Genomic DNA, 21,722 nt, shown 5'->3' on the forward strand with positions numbered 1-21,722 from the left:
GCACCTCAACACGTTTTAGCGTCCAGCTGTACCCTCAAACGTCCTGGAGCCACGGGGTCACCCAGCTAGCCCGAACAGCCACCCGGTCACCTATTCACAGCCACCCAGTTATCCGACCAGCGTCTTTCCCCTTCACCATCACTCACTCTGCTGCGGATTAATCCAAGCCGGCGATGACAGCCAGCCGACCAGCCACCCATCACACCCAGTCACCCAACAGGCCACCCAGCCATCTATTCCCCAGTCCACCCACCCAGCGGAGGATCGCAACTCTCTCCCAGTGCGCGCCGTCCGGCAGCGAGCGTCTTACCTTGAGCGCCTCTATATCCAAAGACGTCGACCGGTCCATGATAGAGAAGTGAAGTGCTGCAAATCAGTCACGAAAATAGAAGTCCCACAAGCGAAGAAGATGAGAGGGAAAGAGATGAAAAACGGAGACAAAAAAAAGTTGGAACGCTCTCTATAGTCCCAAACTCTGCTGCAACATCTCCTGGTTTATTGTTGGGAGAAGGTTATTAATATTCCACCACGGCGACGGATTTTCTCAGTTTCATTCCCCCCGGTGGGTCGCTTGGTAAAATCAGGACTCCATACCGTGGAAGTCCCCCCCACCTCCGGTCCCCGGTTAGTCCGTGCTGGGGACGGAGGGAATAGAAAATATACAGAGAGACACAATAAGCCGTGCGTAATGTTTCAAAATGCGGCTTTTGCGCACTTAACGATCCGATACGTCTTTTGTTGTTGTTGATGCTGTTGTTACATCTGAGTAAGAAATATTCCCCCCACTGCAGGAATGAAGCCGGTCGGTCAGCGGATAAATGCCGTTATATCCCGTTGAATCCCAGGAAATGTTGCTGTGATGTTGTGTCTGCTCGTGCTGTGGTCGGCAACTGGAGAGAAGGAGTCCGGATCAGACAGATGATACTCTGCCTTGCCTGGGCGACTTCCATGCGGCAAACCGCCAGAGATATCAGCTCTCCCTGAAAGAAGAAGGGAGAGAGAGAGAGAGAGAGAGAGAGAGATGGAGAGAGGGGGGACTGGTGGGAGAGATGCTGAAGAGAGGAGATGAGGAGAGCTGCGAGAGTTGAGACGAGAGCAGAGAAGGAAGGAAGGTTTATGCTGTACATTATTCCAATGACTGACGCACCGGTGTGTGTGTGTGTGTGTGTGTGTGTGTGTGTGTGTGCGCGTGCGTGTGACAGAGAAAGAGGGAGGGAGAGGGAAAGGAAAGGCTCATTCTAATCAAGTAGATGAATCGAAAATGCTGCTTTGCCAGTGAAGACAAGAAAGAGATTTAAATGCAGAGGATGTTAACCGGCTGTTGCAGGAAGTCTCGGGTTGCTGCCTCTGAGTGTGTGCGCGTGCGTGCGCGTTTCTGTACACAGACATAAAGTAGAAGCACTAAACTGATACAGCATGTCTCTATATGAATATTGCAGAGCTGTGATCATATTGTGACTGTGGGGACAGAGAATGTTTTAAAGATCATATTTGTGAATAGGCACAACTTTCCTTCCTTCCTTCTTTCTTTCTTCCTTCCTTCCTTCTTTCTTTCTTTCTTTCTTTTTTCTTTCTTTCTTTCTTTCTTTCTTTGTTAAGGTCCAAATTGTCCTCATTTTTCTTCCACATAATAAGGTGTCGCCGCCTGCCGACCACCAGAGCTTTTTATTGTCTGTCACACACCTTTCGAATAAGGAGAAGAGCAGCAGAAAGAGGAGGAGAGGAGGTGCAGTGCCTAGACGAGGGGAGGAAAGGGGAGGAGATGAGTGGTGACAAAGGAAGGAGAGAGGAGTGGTGAGGAGAAGAGAGGGGTAAGAGAGGGAGGTGGAGAGATGGGATGAGAGGAGAAGAGTGGTGGTAAGTGGAGGAGAGAAGAGCATGTGATGAGGAAAGAAGGGAAGGAGAGGAGCGGAGGAGAGAGATGGGGTGGCAAAAGAGGAGAGGAGGGGAGGAAAAGAGACGAGCTAAGATGAAAAAAGGAGGAGAAGGGTCCATCACTACGTCATTCTCTGTTTTGTAAGAAATTCTGACCACATTATCTCAGTTTATGGCAGAGTAAGAGTTCAGATTTAAGACAGAACATGATCATTTGATTTTTTTGTTACAATCTGCAGACGTCTGCAGTTACGTTTTACTCCGACATTTTTACTACTGTCCTTCTAACCTATAGTATTAGATATGATGACTGCAGGCAAGGCGAGACAGGTAGGATATGCTGAATAATGTCCTCTTGTCGACTCAGACCTCCTCTGCCAGCCAAGCGGAAAACACCTTGCTGTGCTGTAACGATATGATTATCACTTCACCCAATCACACTCTGCTGGATTTAAGACATCACAGCTATTATCCATTTCATAATTTATCAATATTGTGTTTAGCTGCGTCGCCAGTTCCCTTTTCTTTGCAAAAACAGAGAATGTGGTTGAAAATGATGTTTAGGCTCAGTGTGAGGTCTAACAAACAGGATATCCCTGAACGAATGCATGTCCAGAACCAGAGCCAAACATACAGTAACAGACTGTTTCAGTTTCGGCACGGCTTTGTTGATCCACGAGCATCCTCCTCAACTCCTCCAAGGTGGCATCATGCTTTTATGCGTGAAGATTTCTGCTGGAACTTCAAAGCCTCCGATTCAAGGATCATTTCAAGTCCTCTCCAATTCCTATCACTGCAACGTCCTGTAGTTCAATTTAGTAGATTTGCCTTTGAGAGGAGCCACATCACGCATGCATTTACAGGACTGTGCTGTGCAGAGCTCAGAGGACACACACGCGTGCGCGCACGCGCGCACGCACACACACACACACACACACAGCTACAGTCCCACTGAATAGCACAAGAGAGAACACAGAGGAACATTTGTTGAGGGAGTCAGTCAGAGATAACGAACATCATATTAATGAATGCCTCACTCATACACTCTGCTCCTCCCTCTCTGTTTGTCTGACTCTTCTTTGCTGCTTTTCTTTCCTAGCTCTCCCTCCGCACATGCCCCTCTCGCCTCCCCTCTTCCTCCCTCTGTTCGCTGCTTTGTCTTCTATCCCCCTCCAACACCTCTCTTGCTCTCTCTTCCTCGTCTGATGTTGCACTCTCTCAACCCCTCTCACTCGTGCTGTTTCGCTATTTTCTGCTCCTCTGTAACTTGGGGACCTCCACCACCTCCACCTCCCCACCACCATCTCTCCTTCGTTTTCTATAAACTTTGTGCTGTCGGGCAATTAATCATTCTTTTTTCTGAGGACTCGTTATTTTTTATGAGGGAGCGGCTGATATCGGACACAGGCGCCCAGTCCTGTGCCAGCTGGAAATGACATCACCCATCTCTCCCCTTGTCCTCTCTCTCCTCCTCCCCCCGCCTCTCCCCCTGCATTTTAAAACACCATAAACACTTTTCTCTCCCTCCATACTGTCTCTCATTTACCTGGCTTTATATCTTTGCTGCTTGCCCAGAAATGCAAATGAATCCCTCTGACTTACTTCAGTGGCTTTATTGCCACAACTCAATCAATAACAAAGTCGACTACGTGTAAGCACGATATTATAATGTAATTTCCCTTACAAAAATTCACATAGATCTAGCACATGTGAAACATCATTTTCCACTGGATAGGTTTCACAAACTGAGTATGGTTTCACATTTCACAATTGCTCTTCTTTTTTAATGTACCATCCCGATTCCTTTACAATGTTATACTGACGTCTCCATCCCGACTACGTGGTGTGTCACTTTACCTGCCCCCCCACTCGTGATGCAGCTGTGGAGCGGCAGCGACGGACTGTAACAGGCCTCTCTGTCTCTCTCTCCACCTCTGCTCTCTCCCCCTCACAACGCTCTTCTCGGCTGTGATCAGACAGGAGCTTTATTCTTCTGCTCAAACATAGTGCAGCCGTTTGCTTTGCAAGCTGCACAGAGAGCAAACGCCTATGGGAGGGTTGCATTATTACTGCTGCCGCGCAGCATAAAGTTTGACCGCAACTTGCAAGTTCCTGGCTAGCATCAGCTAGCTAGGGGATGTGTATGAAAATGGAGCCGGGCTTTCTTTGCTTAAGACACAGATGTGCCACGTGTATTTGGTCCAGAGGTGGTCGGATGAATGATACAGTCTAAATGTTTCCTTTAGTCTGAACTTAACCGAGTTGGCTATTTACATCTCTATTTTTGATTTAAAATGACAGCATGACACCATGACAGCAGACTTTCTATACTTCTGAAACTTTTAGTCGATTATTGTGTCATATTGTGATTAGTTGATTTACAGAGAATCATCCTGCAACAATTTGTAAAACTGATTAATTGTTTAAATAATGTTTTAAGCAAAAGTGCTAAAAATTCTGCTGTCTCCAGCTTCTTGAATGCAAATATTTTCTGCTTTATTAGTCCTCTATGATAATAAGCTGAATATTGATTTTGGAAAAAACAATTTGAATATGTACATTATGGTTTTGGGAAATGCTGTTTGTACTCTCAGTATTACTAGTTGTAGCCTGAATGACTGTCCCTAAGACAAAGCATTAACCAGACACAGTCTGCCGTACAGCTTATTCATTTATATAACCTTTGCATTAAAAAGTTCAGGAAATGCAGTTCTATGTAATAACCATGCAAGGCAGTTCCAAGGGAATCGTTTTACAAAATCTGCAATCAAGCAGGAAGTCTGGGATTGTTTCCATGATTGAGCTGAGTGAATGAGCTGTGGTTTAACAAGTCTGCAACACGTAGTGATTGTTTCATGGTGCATTGGTTTTAATACTCCAACATGCGTTTCATTTCAGCAGTGTATGTGTGCGTGTGTTTGAAATCGACTTCCTTCTTTCATTCATAAATAATCACTTCATTCACCCCTTGGAAGTGAATGACTTTTTGTGTTCATTTGGAGGCTCGTCTTATTAATAAGCCATTCAGCTTCATTTCAAAAGTATGGCTCTCACTACCATTTATCAGAAGATTCTAGAGCGTTGGTTTCGTCCAGCAGGTCATTAGACCTTGCACAAGCCACTTACGCATCTATTACTGGCCCATTAACCCCCCCCCTCGCCCCCATGCTGGAGGGATGCATTCCCTTGCTGTGCCATTTCAGCATATCGGCACGCATTTTGCTGTCTGCCATGATATCTACCTCAATGTCCAATTACATTGATTTTGTAACTAGTGTTTGTTTCATGCCTGTGTCTGGTTACATATTAGCGCACTTGCATTGATTTGATTGTCTTGCAATGTTTTTGTATCCTTTTTGCATTCTTTTATTTCCAAAGTATACTTGTACTGAATGAAAAGTTCTAAGAGTATCTAATCATTGATGTACAAGAATGAAAGAAAATACCTTTTTTGTTTGTATCTTTTTAATTTGAGATGAATGGGTCTGTTAGTGCACTTTCAATACTATTTGCTTCTTGAAAGTCAGCCTAATTTTATGTTGCTGAGAGCTGAACTGAGTCAATAAAGGGTGTAACACCTGAGCAAGAATGTAATCTAAAAAAACTGCCAGGAAGCTTTTTTGCATTACAAAGAGTTAATGCAACAAAGCAAACTAGCTTAGCCACTTTCTTTCTCTTGCCTCTGGGCCTCTTGTTCCCTCTGGGTCAGAGCCAAGGAAATACACCAAGGGGCCGGAAAAGTAGAAGCCATGTACAGTTAAACGCAATCCACTATGATATCCTTTGTGATACTTACTGGCCTAATTGTATTTTTTGCTGATAGAGTGTTAAGTTAATGAAGCCATAGTTTCTTGTGGTGATGCACTGTACTGCATTATATTAAAAGGTGTATAGCATCTGCATACATTAATCAATTACAAATAAACACAAAAACATAGTCACCACTATTCTGACTGTGAACAGTTTTACGCAGGCAATAGTAAAGTTTATTCAAGGGCTTATGTACTGCATTACATTACTCAAAAAGTGCTTAGGTGTAATTTAATAGGGAGACAGGGAGACATGTCAACCGCAATGATTTCACATAAATCATTTTTCCCCCTCAATTAACTCTATCAAGTGTCTCACCACTCCCAGAACATATGAGAGAGGGAGAAGCAGAGGGACAGATTCTGCAGTTCTTGTTTCAGGCATCACTTTTGCTCAGACTTTTGACAAATAGCAGGCCCAGCTACAGACCAGCAAATCAGGGAGATATTTTCTCAGCCACTGGACTCATTTCAAGTGTTCCAAGACTGAAACACATGCCCGATGGAAAAATAAAAAAAAACCCAAATAAAGTAAACTAAAAAATGACAGCATGTACTGTACATTAAAAAAGATATTGGAAATCTTTATTTGTACATTTAAAGAGGTCACATTTATCATCAGTAACAAATACATTTTCATTTATCTTTTTCTTCTTTCTTTTTCTTTTCTTTGCTTTGGCATAAACCAGAATTACGTCTGTCATGCCCTTTTCTGAATGCACTTTTTGTTTTCTACTTAAGTGCTGAAGTAGCCTATTACATGTCATATGTAATAGGCTACTATATGTGTAATATAATACTACATGCAGTGTATTACAATAAAAAAATCTATTGGTAAAGACCAGGCTATAATTACAATGGCTTCAGCAACTCCCAACAGATGTCTTCCCCCAAAAATATTACATCTAGATGCGAATATACAGAGGTTTGCTGGTCAGAGTCTGTCAGTCTAAAAAACTACAAAGCCCAGAGGCTACCGCGCCTTAAAACCTCTTCCCGTTGATTGGTCGACGCAGAATCCAATCCCTTGGCGGAGACGTGTCTCGCAGTCAGAGCATCCTTTCGCAATGGCGTCTGTTTGGGCTAAATCCTTCGCTACACTGCCTGTCCTGTCTGTTTTCTTACTCCTGCTGCTATGTTTGCCGCCCGGGGGAGGACAAAAAAAGAAGGAGGTAACGCTTAACCCACCTGGGTGTATATTTCAGCCAATATTGTTTTGTTGTTTAATGAAAGGAGTGTGCAAATTGAATCTGCCGGTGTGCGTCAAGTTGGTGACGTTCAGTCCGAATAGACAGGAAGTATGTCGTCGGGGCTGGTTATGTTGTCTTTGGGGAACAATAATTGGAAGAGACACTTCTTACATATTGGCATTTTTTACTTTTTGTCGTTGACTCTTTGCTTTGGGATTAAGTTTTACTTGTTATCTGCGTAATGTGATAAGCGTACGTATACGAGTAGGCATAGCCAGCTAATGTAGCTAAGATAGCTAATATGTAGTTTACAGTATTCGGTTGAAAATCGATTTGGTCGCGGAGCACTATTAATATATCCTCTGTGTTTACATTGACGCCGTTTCAATACTTTGAGATTAGCTCCATTACTCTTAAGACATTGCTGCAATGTCGCCATTACGTTAGGCTTTTTATTTTGAAAGTCGTACGTGCAGGACGTGCTGTGTTTTACTTCTCGGCAGCTTAACCGTGACGTTTGACGATCCTAGCGAATAGTAATTAAAAGAAATGTCTAAATGCTAGCTGCATTAGGTTGTTGTAGTGCACAGGGACAGCCTTTAACTAGTGTTGGTTTAGTGTACAAGCCTGCCATGTAGTTACCGCATTGAAGTGACAGCAGGTGTATTTCAGTTTAAACGGAAGTGAGCAGGAAGCTCTTGTGGCTGGCTTGCTCGATTTGTCATTTGTCACTGGGCTGAAAGGGCTGTTTGCTAACATACTGTGTCTGTTTACCTGCTTTGAGGTGTGTACTGTGTCTGTTTACCTGCTTTGAGGTGAATCGACTCAAGTGTGTGTGTGTGTGTGTGTGTGTGTGTGTATGTATAGCATCTGTAGCAGATATTAACAAGGTAATTTTTGACCTTGGGAATAGCAGTTTGATCATCAGTTTGATGAAGCAATCTTAACTCGACATCCACATATTTTTTCTGGAGCTTTCAACCATCACGTAGAGTTTGAGATTAGTTTGTCAAACTAAGTGATTCATGGCCCCTTTCCAATTATGCTACAGACCAGCTCACCTGCAGAGCAGTTGTCTCACACTGAAAAACTTGCATTTCAAGTCTCACGTTTATCTGTGTGACTCATGTTTTAGGGCCTTCACTACCAAGAAGTAACATGGGCATCGTTAGTAAAATACAAAGTGTGCATCCTCATTATAGTTTGGTAACGCTGTGGGGAACCACCCCTGCATGGCTTGTGACAGCACTGTTCGCAGGGATTCAGATTGAAAACAGCCCTGCAATAAAACTACATGGGTGAGGGCCTGAGGCTTTGTTAATGGTGAGACAATGAAATAATGGTAAGTCCAGTTGTAGTAACAGATTAATGCATTTAAAGGCTTATCAGGCACAAAAAAAAAAAAAAAAACTGCACAGTGCTTTGTTATACCAGGAATTTACAACTCTACAAAGTTATCATGGTGGAAATTATTTTATTTCTGACAATAGAAGTACAGTGTTCACATTACAGAGTAGATAACTATTAAATGTATTTGATTGTGTCCAGTGTCCAATGCAGCTTCTGGCTAAACTTTTTGCAGGATGACCCTGCATTGTTTTGCACCCTCTGAGTTAGCACACCCACAGGCAGGGCTTGTCTGTCTGAATATGGCATTAGCTGAAGTGGCAATCACATTAGATGGCAGTACAGGGAGCTCTGCCAGTGGCCGGTCTGGTTAAGGAGTAGTTATCTTATCTTATCTTATCTTATCTTATCTTATCTTATCTTATCTTATCATCAGCAGAACTCGGTGACATACTGAGCTAACATTCAGTATTTGAGAGCGGAGAGCAACAAAGGATACTGTACTGGAGCATTGCTCTACTGTGCTGTCTTTTTATTTTGGATTATTTTGAGACAATACTGGGTTGCATTGTCCTTTGTAGTGATTTAGTGAAAGAAAAAAAAGTCTGATGCTTCAACTGTCAACACAGGGTTCAGCTCCAGGGCTCAAATCATCAACATTTAGTGGGCAGCCTTAGCTTGGTTTAATATCTTGTTATGGGCCAAGTAGAAGTCACAGTGCTATTGTAACTGCACCTCGTCTGCACTTTATCTTTTCAGCTGACTGAACATATGAATAGAAAATTGACAGAGTGGTCAAATTTCAGAATGAATGAATGAAGGAATGAATGTACACATGCATGACAGGTGAACAAATATTTGAATTCATGAAAAAAATGAACGTGTCAACAAATGGATGAGGAAGGCACTGATAAAGTGGAAGGATAAAATGATGAATAAATGGACAGATTAACCACCGACGAAAGAGCATTTGAATGAGGGAGAGAGAGTGAATGAATAATTGAGAGTGACATATTTGCTCTCCAGCTCTTTGAAAACACTTCATTTTTTCTCTCAGTAATGTTGATGGCTTGCAAAGTGTACGTGTAATGAATGTGTCACCACAAATGGAGTGAAGATATACAAAAATGAGCCCATGCAGTGCATCTGGAAAGTATTCACAGTGCTTCATTTTCCCCACATTTTGTTATGTTACAGCTTTATTCCAAAATGGAATAAATTCATTTTTTTCTCTCAAAATTCTTCACACAACACCCCATTATGACAACGTGAAAAAAGTGGTTTTGAAATGTTAGCAAATTTATAAAAAATAAAATAAAGCTAAGAAATCACATGCACATAAGTATTCACAGCCTTTGCTCAATACTTTGTTGATGCATCTTTGGCAGCAATTACAGCTCCAAGACTTTTTTGAATATAATGCCACAAGCTTGGCGCACCTATATTTGGGCCTCAGGCTCGATCAGGTTGGATGGAAGGCGTCCCTGCACAGCCATTTTCAGATCTCTCCAGAGATCGTTTGGGCGCTGGCTGGGCCACTCAAGGACATTCACAGAGTTGTCCTGAAGCCACTCCTTTGATATCTTGGCTGTGTGCTTCCGGTCGTTGTCCTGCTAAAAGATGAACCCTGACCCCAGTCTGAGGTCAAGCGCGCTCTGGAGCAGGTTTTCATCCAGGATGTCTCTGTAAATCCTGCATTCATCTTTCCCTCTATCCTGTCTTGTCTCTCAGTTCCTGCCACTAAAAAACACCCCCACACCATGATGCTGCCACCATCATGCTTCACTGTAGGGATGGTATTGGCCTGCTGATGAGTGGTGCCTGGTTTCCTCCAAACATGACACCTGACATTCATGGCAATCTTTGTCTCATAAGACCAGAAAATTTTGTTTCTCATGGTCTGAGAGTCCTTCAGGTGCATTTTGGCAAACTCCAGGCGGACTGCCATGTGCTTTTTACTCAGGAGTGGCTTCCATCTGGCCACTCTACTATACAGGCCTGATTGGTGGATTGCTACAGAGATGGTTGTCCTTCTGGAAGGTTCTCCTCTCTCCACAGGGGAACGCTGTCGCTCTGACAGAGTGACCATGGAGTTCTTGGTCACCTCCCTGACTAGGGCCCTTCTCCCCCTATCGCTCAGTTTAGACGGCCAGCCAGCTCTAGGAAGAGTCTTGGTGGTTCCGAATTTCTCCCATTTACATATGATGGAGATTTGTGCCTACAGACAATTCCTTTGACTTCATGCTTGGTTTGTGCTCTGACATGTGCTGTCAAGTGTGGGACCATATATATACAGGTGTGTGCCTTTCCAAATCATGTCCAATCAACTAAATTTACCACAGGTGGACCCAAATTAAACAGTAGGAACATCTTAAGGATGATCAGTGGGAACAGGAAGCACCTGAGCCCAATTCTGAGCTTCATGGCAAAGGCTGTGAATACTAATGTACATATGATTTCTTATATTTTTATTGTTACATACATTTGCATACTTTTTTCACATTGTCATTACGGGGTGTTGTGTTTAGAATTTTGAGGAAAAAAAAATCCATTTTGGAATAAGGCTGTAATATAACCAAATGTGGAAAAAGTGAAGTGCTGTGAATACCTTCCAGATGCACTGTATTTCTCCCTTCTTGTAATGTCAACATGTTAACTCATGTGGGGCAGGAATTGTATCACTGCACCTGGTCCTACTTATTGAACGCATATATAACACTAAAATCTGCGATGACTGCAACAGCTTCTCTTTGGTGAGGCGTCTGATGTCAGACAGCAGTGATGATGATGATGATGATGATGATGCGACTTGCAGCTGGTTTGCCAGGAATGGGTCAGTCAGTCTTAAGTGGAGTTGAGTCTTTGCAAGAGTCAGTTTTGAAAAGAGATTTTGTGTTGTATGTTGGCAGGCACTGCCTCAAAAATTCTCCCTCTGAATGAGGTTTCAGCTTCTTAGCTTCTTCTATTAGCTTTCTTACAACTAAACCTGCCTGCATAACATTGTGTTGGAATGTGGACTTGTGAAAGCAGCTTGTTGGGCTGCTTGTTAGGCTATCCAAGCTCATTTGTCCTTGTAGCTCATCCAGTTTAACATGTTTCGAGCTGTCGTGATACTCAAGATTAGCATCCCTACAAACTGAACACTGGCTTGCCTTCACTTCAACGATAATAAAAATTGTTTGTCCATTTCTCTTGGAAAAGGTGACACTTTGTATCTACTTTTGTTTTGTTGACAGGTGCCATGATGCATCGACACAGCATCAACACTATGCATATGTTGTGTTTAGGGACCCTTTTGAAGAACATGATACTCTACTATTTTATGTTATTTTCTTTATCACTAAAAAAAACAGTAATAGCTTTTTTTGTCTTAATGAATTGCCTCCCAGCCTGGATCAAATGGTCCCTCGGGCCATATGCGATTCCCCACCCCTGATGTAAAGCCACAATCACTTTATTTATGAAGATGTAACATCTATATGCAGTCATGTCTTGCCATTTAAAAACAACAAGCTGAGGGAAGTTGATGCAGGTAATTGCCTTTATATTTTCAAAGTCAAATGCAGCATTATTTTGTAAGTCTTTGTAATAAAGACTTTACAAACCTTAGATAGTACTTTTAGTCAATTTCTTAGTGCAAGATCTATCGTTTTGATAATATCTCAGTCTCTTATTAATTTTTGAGGATATCAAAGCTTTTAAGGAAAAGCTTACAGTAGTCTGTGGATGAAGAAAACCAAATTAGAGCAGCTGTGATTAGAGGTTTGAAACTTAAATTTTGCACTTCTTAATGAATACTGTCTTAAACTGCCATTTTAAACTTTTTTTTACCCAGGGAGAGTCTGCTGACATCAGTGCTTATTTTCAGCAAGGCCTTGTTTCACATTCACAAAATTACACCAGGGAGCTGCCCATTATAGCCACAGTCTGCTGTTAGGCACTGACCAGCTCAAGGACAGCTCCACATTATCTAATGAATGACAGAAAGAGCATTTCTCAATCAGGCATCCAGCTATTATTAGTTTGCTTCTCTGCCATTGACATTGCTCTCTTTAACCCTCCGCTGAGTTCAATATATTGTCCAACAATATTTAAATTTGGTCCATCCTTTACGAAAGATCTGAGTGTGACTCTGTACCAGGTAGCAGACAGGAGCTAACCACATATACTTTGACAAGCACACACACACACACACACACACACACACACACACACACACACACACACACATACACACACACACACACACACACACACACACACAGAGAGAGAGAGAGAGAGAGACAGACAGACACACTTCCAATGAGCCACAGGAGAGATATTGAGGGGTTATAATCTGAGAAATGTTCTTTCCCAGTTGCCTGCCTGGGGCCATGGCAGAGGAGGTGGAGGAGGCGGAGGAAGATCTTATTTAGCTGGAAATGGACAAAATGGTGAAGCAGCATTTTGTATTCATCTCACTAACTTCTGCTCCCCCTCACTGCCAGTCGTCTTTCCTTGGCCATCAGACTCTAAACTGTAGCGATGGGTCGGACCTAAAGTAAACTTAATTAAGTCTGCTCTTAAACATTCAAACATTCAAATCCTTATTATCGATATTTAAATCTTTAATCTGTATTCAAAGTATGTCTCATTCGCTGTCCTACAGCTGCATGGCAGACTAGATCACGGCTGTATTTCACAGCTACACTAAATGCATTTTTAGTCTGTCCAGTCGACCCCTGCAGTGTAGAGAGAGAGCGAGGGGGTCAGAGAGACTGAGAGACAAATATCAGGCTTAAGGTTCAGTTTGGATATAATGTAGGAATGCTGCTCTTGACTTATTTTGTATTGTTAGTGATCATCTAACAGATAGGAGCCTAATTGTGTTTTTATCTACTCCCATTATCTACTCTTTTTTGGAACAGAATTGAATACCAGCTTCTATCAAGCAAGGAGTTAGCCCTTGGTGGCTAATTTAACATTGTCAGCATGTGCTTCACAGTAAAAGCTAAGTGATTTAGAGGTTACAATTGCTTTTATGAAGCCCTTTTTATTTGTGTAATATAAATTGACTCCATAATGTTGATTCACAATTTCTTTGTTATGCACCAAAATCAAATAAGACTAAAGCACTGCTGGGAATCTTAATAAATCTCACAAATATATGAAGTAAAGAGGCACCACCATAAGTTTATGCAGAAGAGCAGTAAAAACTTATTCATTTGCATTAGGAAGCAATGGATTTCATTACAGCTTTGACCCCTGAATTCCAGCTGATCGCTGCCATTCTACACAATGCACACAATTCCACTGGGTGCGCCATGGCGTGTTTCAGAAGCGTCCCAGAAGCGGTTATCCTCTCTACTCACCAGAAAATATGCATCAAGTCTATTTTTGATGGACGGCGCGTCAAGCTGCGCAGAGCAGGTCGAGCCAGGTTGGAAGGGGGGTGGATCAAAAACACTGACGCGTCTTTCTGGCAAGATCAGAAATGTAGAATAGAACAAAACCCCCAGTAACAGCCACACATGTGACCCAGGACAAGCAAAGTAAAGCTAGTTTTATATTTCTGCGTTCAGGGGTTATACAGTACTTACAGTGACAGTATGTGTAGGCTCAGAAGCTAATCTATAGGCTACACCTCAGGTGACTGGCGCCTCCTCATAAATGTAACACAGGACATGAATGAAACAACTTAATGTGGTGGCTGCATGTTATAGTCCCACAGTCGCTCGTATCAGAAGGTGAATGAAATGATGCAAACCCTTACTGCACATAATTAAAGTTTGATACGGCCTGATCAGATATAAGACCTGTTTATCAAGGGATGAAAGCAAAGGCTAAACTATAAATCCAAATTTACATCATAGTTATGTACGGTGGGACTCCCTTAACCCCAGCATTAAATCTAAATCCAGTTTAAGTCTTTTAAGTATCTCTTCTAGTCTGCATGAAATCACATCTTTGGCAAATAATTTGACCGACAATAAAGTTCAGGTAAGGATGGGCACCGTCACACTCTGCTTCGAGGGCAGAGTGGGTCATCTTGGTAATCTTGCTTCGTGAGTTTGCAGTGAAATTTCAGATGGACACAGTGCAGCACAACACTTTGCAGCAAAAGTGTGCTGTATCATGCCGATGGAAAATGGTATTACTGTCAGAGCCAGACTCCAGAACACTGATAGTGGCAGTTTTTGGCCACTGTTATTTATGCCCTAGGAAGTTTAATGTGTAAGAAAGGGACAGGAAAGTTTCCTTTTCCTTCTTTTTCTTTTCCTTTCTTTCGTGCTAATCAGGATAGATGTGGGTGGGTGGAAGATAAGGATAAAATGGAGTCTGATAGAGAAAGGGAGATGTTAAGGAGAAAGTTAAGCACCAAGATTGTGACAGACGGTCGGGAAGAAAGAAATAAAATAAATAGAAGTCAGGGCAGCAGAGGTGGACCCCTGCCTTCTTAAATCGTGCTGTATGCCCCTCAGGGAGTGGAAGAAATAGTCATGGAGAGAGAAAGAATATTTATATCCCTTCAATACTCCCTCGTTCATCACCCCAGCTCTGCTAGATATTATATCTAGCTGTGTTGTGTTTCTGTCTTAAGGCTGACGACAGCACAAAGAAAGAACCAATGTAAGCACTTCCTATACCTAGGCACACGGAGTCAGGGGAGGCAAAGAGAGAAAAAAGTCGAGGACAGCGAGTCTTAGGAAAGGAGAATTATATATCTAGAGAGTTATATATCTACAGAGAGATAGAGATTGCAAAGTAGTGGGGTTGCCACCGCACCCAGGGACCAGTCTAATAAGTGGATCGGAATAATAAGAGCCTGCTACCTCTGCACACAGAGGTGCAGTAAACTACTGGGTAGGCCCTTCAGGGCATAGCCCAAGCCACTTGCTGAGTTTAGATTGGGGCATATGAAGCTAAACACTGTGTAAGCACTATTGACTCTTGGTTTTCTGTCTGACCTGTTCATCTGAGAAGAAAACATAGCTCGCTCTTTACGCAGTCTGAGCTCTGTCTTTCAAGCCATGGATTTTATTGTGCGGGCAGTTACTGTGTGAGAAAATGCCGCTTTTTCCACACGAATTCTCTTGTTTTTTACATGTTTAGATGTACATGTTGTGTTACATTCAGCCAAAGGGGGGAAAAAAAACCAAAATGAAGGGGTAGGATTGAAGCTCTCTTAATTAGTATTGCTCAACGCTGTGAAGTTCACAAATGTAATGATGTTTGAGAAACTGCAAATATCTAACCATGGGACACATTAAGTGGAGTAACAAAGGTCCCCAGCAGCAAATGAACCTGGGATGTCACACCTACGTTGTATGCATACTAGATAACTAGGACATAGGGATGCCACGTCATTAATAATGAGGCCAGTACTTTCAGTAGGCCCTGTGCAGTTTGTGGATCAGTCGTAAGACTCTTTCACCTACTCTCAACTTTCTGAACACTTGGTAGCTGGTTTTAGTGCTAAAATGCCATTAAACCTAGGAATCTTGCAGTTAAGAAAACCAGAATAGAGCAGCTTTAGGGTCTTGTCACACATTTGTCCCTGGCCTCTTGTTCTTGGGGAGGCCTATTTTAACAGATGCTGCTTTGACATCGTAGGAATACTGTCTGTCGGATGGATTTTCATTAAGTAAGTTAACACCAATGACTCTAAAATTTGAAAATAATACCACAGGCAAATATACTTATTGTTTTTAGTGTGTAGTAATATTTGAGCTTTAACATTAGAAAATAAATCATATAAGAATATTAGATATTGTTGTGTAGCATTTGCAGTACAAAGTAGAAAGAGTGCAAATATAACAATAAGATGCGAATCCCAAATATACACAATGGCCAAAAAACATAAACAGGTTATGGTAAGGACCAAAGGTACACATGAGAAGTGGCATATCTATGTATGTACAATTTCCAATCTTAAGTGAAGGTCATTGTGCATGGTTAAATGTTCATGATTAAGTTCATGATATAGCATGTAATGTCCCATAATTTCACACATCCCATTAATCACAGTGTTGTAATGATTGTAGTCCATGGAGGGACAGTAATCTGGAGAGAGAACAGATCAGAACAGAGCTGAAATAGAGGCTTGAGCCACCTCAGCACCTTATGACTCAGCTGTCGATCGCTTGTTATGAGGTAGATGAGTTGTAAGGTTTGATTGCCACAGGAAGAAAGGATTTCCTGTTGCCCTTCTGTGGTGCACCATGGTGATAACAGTCTACAGCGCATCATGGAGAGAGTGAGAATCATTGTCCATGATGCTCTGCAGTTTCTCTCTGACACCACCACCAAAGAATCAAGCTCCATTGCCTAGACAGAGTCTTCCTGATGAGCTTTTGATTCTATTGCCGTCCACTGCCCTCACCCTGCTGCCTCAGCACACGGCCGTAAAGGAAATTGCACTGGCTACCACAGACTGGTATCCTCAGCATGGTACTGCAGACATTGAATGATGGGAGCCTCCACAGAGAGAAGAGTCAGCTTTGGCCCTCCTTCTCCACGTTCTCAGCCCAGTCCAGCTTTTTGTCCAGGTGTACTTGCGGTCCGGCACAATGTCCACGTTCACCCCCTGCTGGATGGTGTATTGGGTGTTTTCCATCTACTTTCCATCACCATCTCCTTTGTCTTACCTGTGTTAACAAACAGGTGGTTCAGCCCACGTCACTCAATGAAGGAGTCCACTATGCTATATTTTACCCAGCCTCCCTTCCCCCACTGACACAGCCCATAGTTGTAGTTAGTTTTTCAGGTGGCAGGACTTGGAGTTGTATCTAAAATCCGAGGTGTAAAGGCTGAACAGAAAACGTGACTGGACAGTGTCAGACACGCAGCCCCGCAGTCACGCATACCGTGACCAACCAGTCAGATAGTCCACAATCCAGGACACCGGAGGAGGGTTTACCTGCATGCTGTCCGCTAGCTCCCAAGTAGGGCAGGCTGGATGGTATTTTATGCACTGGAGAAATCCAAAAACATGACTGACAGTGCTACTTGGCCCATCTAAGCAAGCACACACACAGTGAATCAGGAAGATGATGGTTGCTTCACTAGGAATGTTCCTAACGACTAATTTCCATGCATTGTCTGAAAAATATTGTGTATATTGTACTGTCACATTCTTCAACAACTGCATCAGATTTTAAATGCCACAGAAAAATTTGATCAGGGTTTCGGTGTCAGTCCACATGCCGGTCCCCATGTCCTTGAAGATTTTGATGTCCCAGGCAAACTGGAGAAATTTTCGGTCAAATATTACCTGTGTTTATGGACCCCATTTCCCATGTTTTTGTCTGTACTAAAAGTGTTTTTGCCACTGACAGGCTCAGATTGTTGTCGTAAGCGTCATTATGGAAATTCCATTATGGAAATTATCCTTTTTTGCTTGAGTAAGATCATTTTTGTTTAACTAGAAACAGCTGCTGTATCGCTCTCGCCAAGCAGCCAGATTCTGTTTACAGAAGCATGAATTTGATCATCATAAAACACACTTCATTCGAACTTGACAGAAACAAAATAAAACTCACCAAAAGCCTTCAGGGTTGGTCTCTTTCACTGTTCCAACAATCACCACCAACTCTGGTTTGGTCGAACTTAACCCTTAATTCACCAAATTGGGAAAGGAGTGAGAGAGGAGCGAGAGAGGGCAGACATGAGAGGAGCAGAAGGGGAAACAGCGTGTAGGACCAGAATATTTTCACATCTAACTCAGGAATTGTTCTTCACCTGACATGATTACTTGATGTTCAACGTTAAAAAAACCCCAGTAATTTCCAGATAATGGAAACCCTGCCATGCATTATGAACACATTATCCTCTAATTTAAATGTGTACATTAATAAAATAGTCATCCTCTTTCTTGTGGTTAAATTGACTAGTTGTCTAATGCCCAGGGACTGTGTCATGTTTGTGTTTAGACTGATCCTCTGAGACTGGAGCTAACATAGTATGATTTATTAATTATAATAATTAATTGTTATTATTGTATAGTTATTGCTCAAACAGTTTTACCAATTATATGGTCACCAAACGGTCTGCTTTACTTTTAGTGTCGTATAGCTTCCACGTGTCGCCAGCTCTCAACTTCCTATTCAACAAGCACACAGTATAAATGAGTGCGTGTTATCATGCTGTGTGGAGGACATGGGCTGTAGTTTCATTACTGTCCCATGCTGTGTAGGTGCTGTTGGGAGGTAGGAAGTTGTTTGCCGCGTGTTTGTTGGTGTGGGTGTGTGTTAGTTACAGTCATCTGTCCAATGCCAGACACCACACTGGGTTTGATCTAGGCTTAGTGGTGCCAAATAGCACTGTCTGTGTTTGTCTTTACATTTCTATACGTCTGCTGTGCTCCAGCTGTTTCCACCATCGGTGCGATGACATATTCTCTCCTCTTTCTTTCTTTCTTTTCCATCTACTTCATCACAGTCTTTGTTTATTTCTGCCAAATGCATATTTTCCTTTGGTCTTAAACTTTCATGCATGCGCACAGTGCTCAGTCTCTGTTGATTCTCTCTGTCCCCCTTTTCTCATGAAAATAAATGTGAATATTTCAAGGGTTCACGAGTGATGAATATTCTATCCAACCCACTTTTCCGTGTGTGTTGCCAATACAGCACAAACTGCGGCTGAAAAGCGGCCATAATGGTGCCATATTTTGCGCAGTGAAATGTTTCAATGTTCTCCCAGTGAATTCAGGGGTGATTTGTTTGGATCTCGCTCATTAACCGTAGTCATCTGAATTATTGATGCAGTAGTGTCAGGCCTGCTTTTCCAATGACTGATGGCCTGTGTTCCCAAGTCATTTTCCCCCTCTGTTATTCCTCCCTCTCCTCCTCCTTTTTTCCCCTCCCCTTTCCAACACTTCTATAACAAATTTTCTGAGTGGCAAAAGGATTTCCATCTCCTGCTTTCCATCCCCTTACCCACCCCTTTCCCCTCCCCTGTCACCTCCCCTGTGTCTTTTTCCTTCAACCACCTGTCTCAGTGCGCCCCTTTGACATTTCTATAATTATGTGGTGTCATGAAATAATTTCTCTCTTTTCTTTTACTGGGTTCCCTATTTTTTCCCTCCATTGGGTCCTTCCCTTGTTCTCTTTGCTTTCTTCTTCCCTCCCCTTGTTCCTCCCTCCTAACTCTTCCTAACTCTCCCTCCTGACATTTCTGAGGCTAATTTCTGGGCCAACTCTGGTAAATTTGAGAGGAGTACAGGGTGTCTCCTTGTTGTTTGGAGCATGAATTTCTCAGTGGTATTGCTTGTGAAGCGTCTCTCTTTTGCTTAGTTCAATCATTTACTCAACCAGGTAGCCAGTAAAGTGCTTGGTTATTTATGCAGTCTCTCATTCATTCAGCCATTCACTCACTTAACCACCATTCAGTCAATGGGTCATTTTAACCCCCTCACTGTTACGTGATTAGATTTCCTCATTTGATTTAATTTCCTCATCACGTTAGCCACTATCAACAGGTATAAACATGACAAATACAAAAAATCTGGTCATTTGTTGCTTTTTGTCAGTTGACCACTTTGTAACTCGCCTTCGATCACTCACTCAGTCATCTGTTGACTTGTTGCTCATGTAGTGAGGTTGTCAGTAAGTCAGGAAGTCATGCTCTTAGCGACTTTGTGGTTATTCATTCAGCGAGTGCGTTAGGACCTTACGCCACATTCATTCCATGTCGACGTTTCCTTAATTACCTGTTTTTGACCTGTAAAAAGCGTTCACATCAACAAGTTTGTATCACATTTGTATTTAGCGGGAGAGGGGAACTCTCTTCGAAAACTGTGCTATACCCAACTTAAGGCTACAAGTCCCTGAAAATCAAACACGGATGCCTCAGGATATCCAAAGTCTGTTGTTCAAGGTAATTAAACCCAGACATAATGGATGTAGTGTTATGTTGTCAATGCATAGTATTTTAACCCCTCGCATGGCCAACTGTACATCCACCTTGAGTGACGAGGACCTTTGTGAGTTAAGTACATGGGAATCTTTCTAGTTTCTACCATCCATCTCACATGACATGAGCACAACATTTGTTTCCCAGTCAGTCACTGATTCACTCATTGACTTCTGTGTGGCTGCTGGACTGAAACATGCCAAAATCTCAGCGCTGTCAGGCTGTTGTATCAGGACAACTACTGCTGAGATAGTCAGACCTTTTGGTTACCCGACAGTCTGTCTAACTGTTAATGTCCAACACACTTCTCTGATCGCTCATCCCTACCTTGCTTCATCACTCCTTATATCCACAGGGAAATGTTGTCATAAGAGTACTCTCTCCTTTGCCCCCCTCTCTCTTTATCTGTCTCTTCTCAGTCACTTATCTTCCCTCCTCATCCCATTTTCCCTTTTCTTTCTTTATCCCTCAACTTTCTCTGCTCGTCCATGGCCCTACTCCCTCCCTTCTTCGCTTCCTGCTGCTGTCCCCCTTCCCACATGCACCACAGTGACAGGCCTTGCTGTATACCTGATATGAGGTGGCGTATTATCCCAGTGTGTGTGTGTGTGTGTGTTTGAGTGTATGTGTGTCTGTCTGGCTTGTGGCTGATAAGACGTCTCACTCTTATCCTCCCAGACAGACCTGTGTCGCTGTGACGGTTCGCAGGCCTCACGCAAACTCACATGCTACACACAGCTACACACAGAAACAAGCACAAACACACAAGTATGCACTTTAACTCATATGCACACACATACGCACAGTCTTGACTATGTACTAGGCTGTTAAATTTAAAGCCTTATAGTGGAGCTTTTCCTAATGCTGTGTGTGTGTATGTATGTGTGCCTGTGTTTGTGTGTGCACATGTTGCCTGTCACAGATATATGATGATTCCCTCTGATTAAACTCTTAGTCTTTCTGCTTCACTGGCAGAAAGCCTGTTAACGCTGCACAGACTTTTAATGTTTGTGTGTGTGTGTGTGTGTGGCAGTGCTTCCATCAGTGTATTTTTATGCACTGTTGAAGTATTGACTTCAGTCAAAAGGTTGATGGAAATGGCAGAATTAGAAAAAAAATAACACTCTGTTGAGGTGTTTTTTTTTTTTTTTTTCAAAACGGAGTTAATGCATTCAAAGTGGAAACACCTTTTCTGAATTAGTTCTGATGTAGTGAACATTTAACTCAGCGCTGATCAGCTGTTTCCACTTGAAGGAGGAGGAGGAGAAGAAGAAGGAGGAGGGGGAAGAGGAAGAAGCTGTTTTTCTGTCATGTTTCTTTCTGTATGTTCTCAGAATGTGTGAAAAATGTGGCTGGTAGTAGCAACAGGTGTGTGTTGAGGGGACTAAATTATTCCTTGTCTCATCCATTGAAATACTGAATTTTAGATGGAAAACTGCAACAGAATTCCAATCAGGAATTCCAGGACTTCTAAAAAGTGATGCTAGCCAAAGAATAAGATGTGAGGTTGCCGTTAAACAAATTGGTTTTGTTTCCCTTTCCACAACCTCTGCTTTTTCTACTTAGCCAAGTGTAACATAGTGTATACCACCAATGTCTGACGAAACTA

General features: G+C 42.5%; 1 protein-coding gene across 1 annotated transcript in view; it reads left to right on the forward strand.

Annotated features, from left to right (window-relative positions):
- Positions 1-6,735: 6,735 nt before the first annotated feature.
- Positions 6,736-21,722, forward strand: part of tusc3 (tumor suppressor candidate 3) — a 75,034-nt gene continuing 60,047 nt past the window's right edge. The window contains exon 1 of the mRNA XM_041933679.1: positions 6,736-6,856. Within this exon, the coding sequence (XP_041789613.1) occupies positions 6,752-6,856 (105 nt within the window). The 5' untranslated portion in view covers positions 6,736-6,751. The remainder of the gene's footprint in view (positions 6,857-21,722) is intronic.

Source organism: Chelmon rostratus, chromosome 3 (genome assembly GCF_017976325.1).
Source record: "Chelmon rostratus isolate fCheRos1 chromosome 3, fCheRos1.pri, whole genome shotgun sequence".
In the NCBI taxonomy this organism is placed as follows: Eukaryota; Metazoa; Chordata; class Actinopteri; order Chaetodontiformes; family Chaetodontidae; genus Chelmon; species Chelmon rostratus.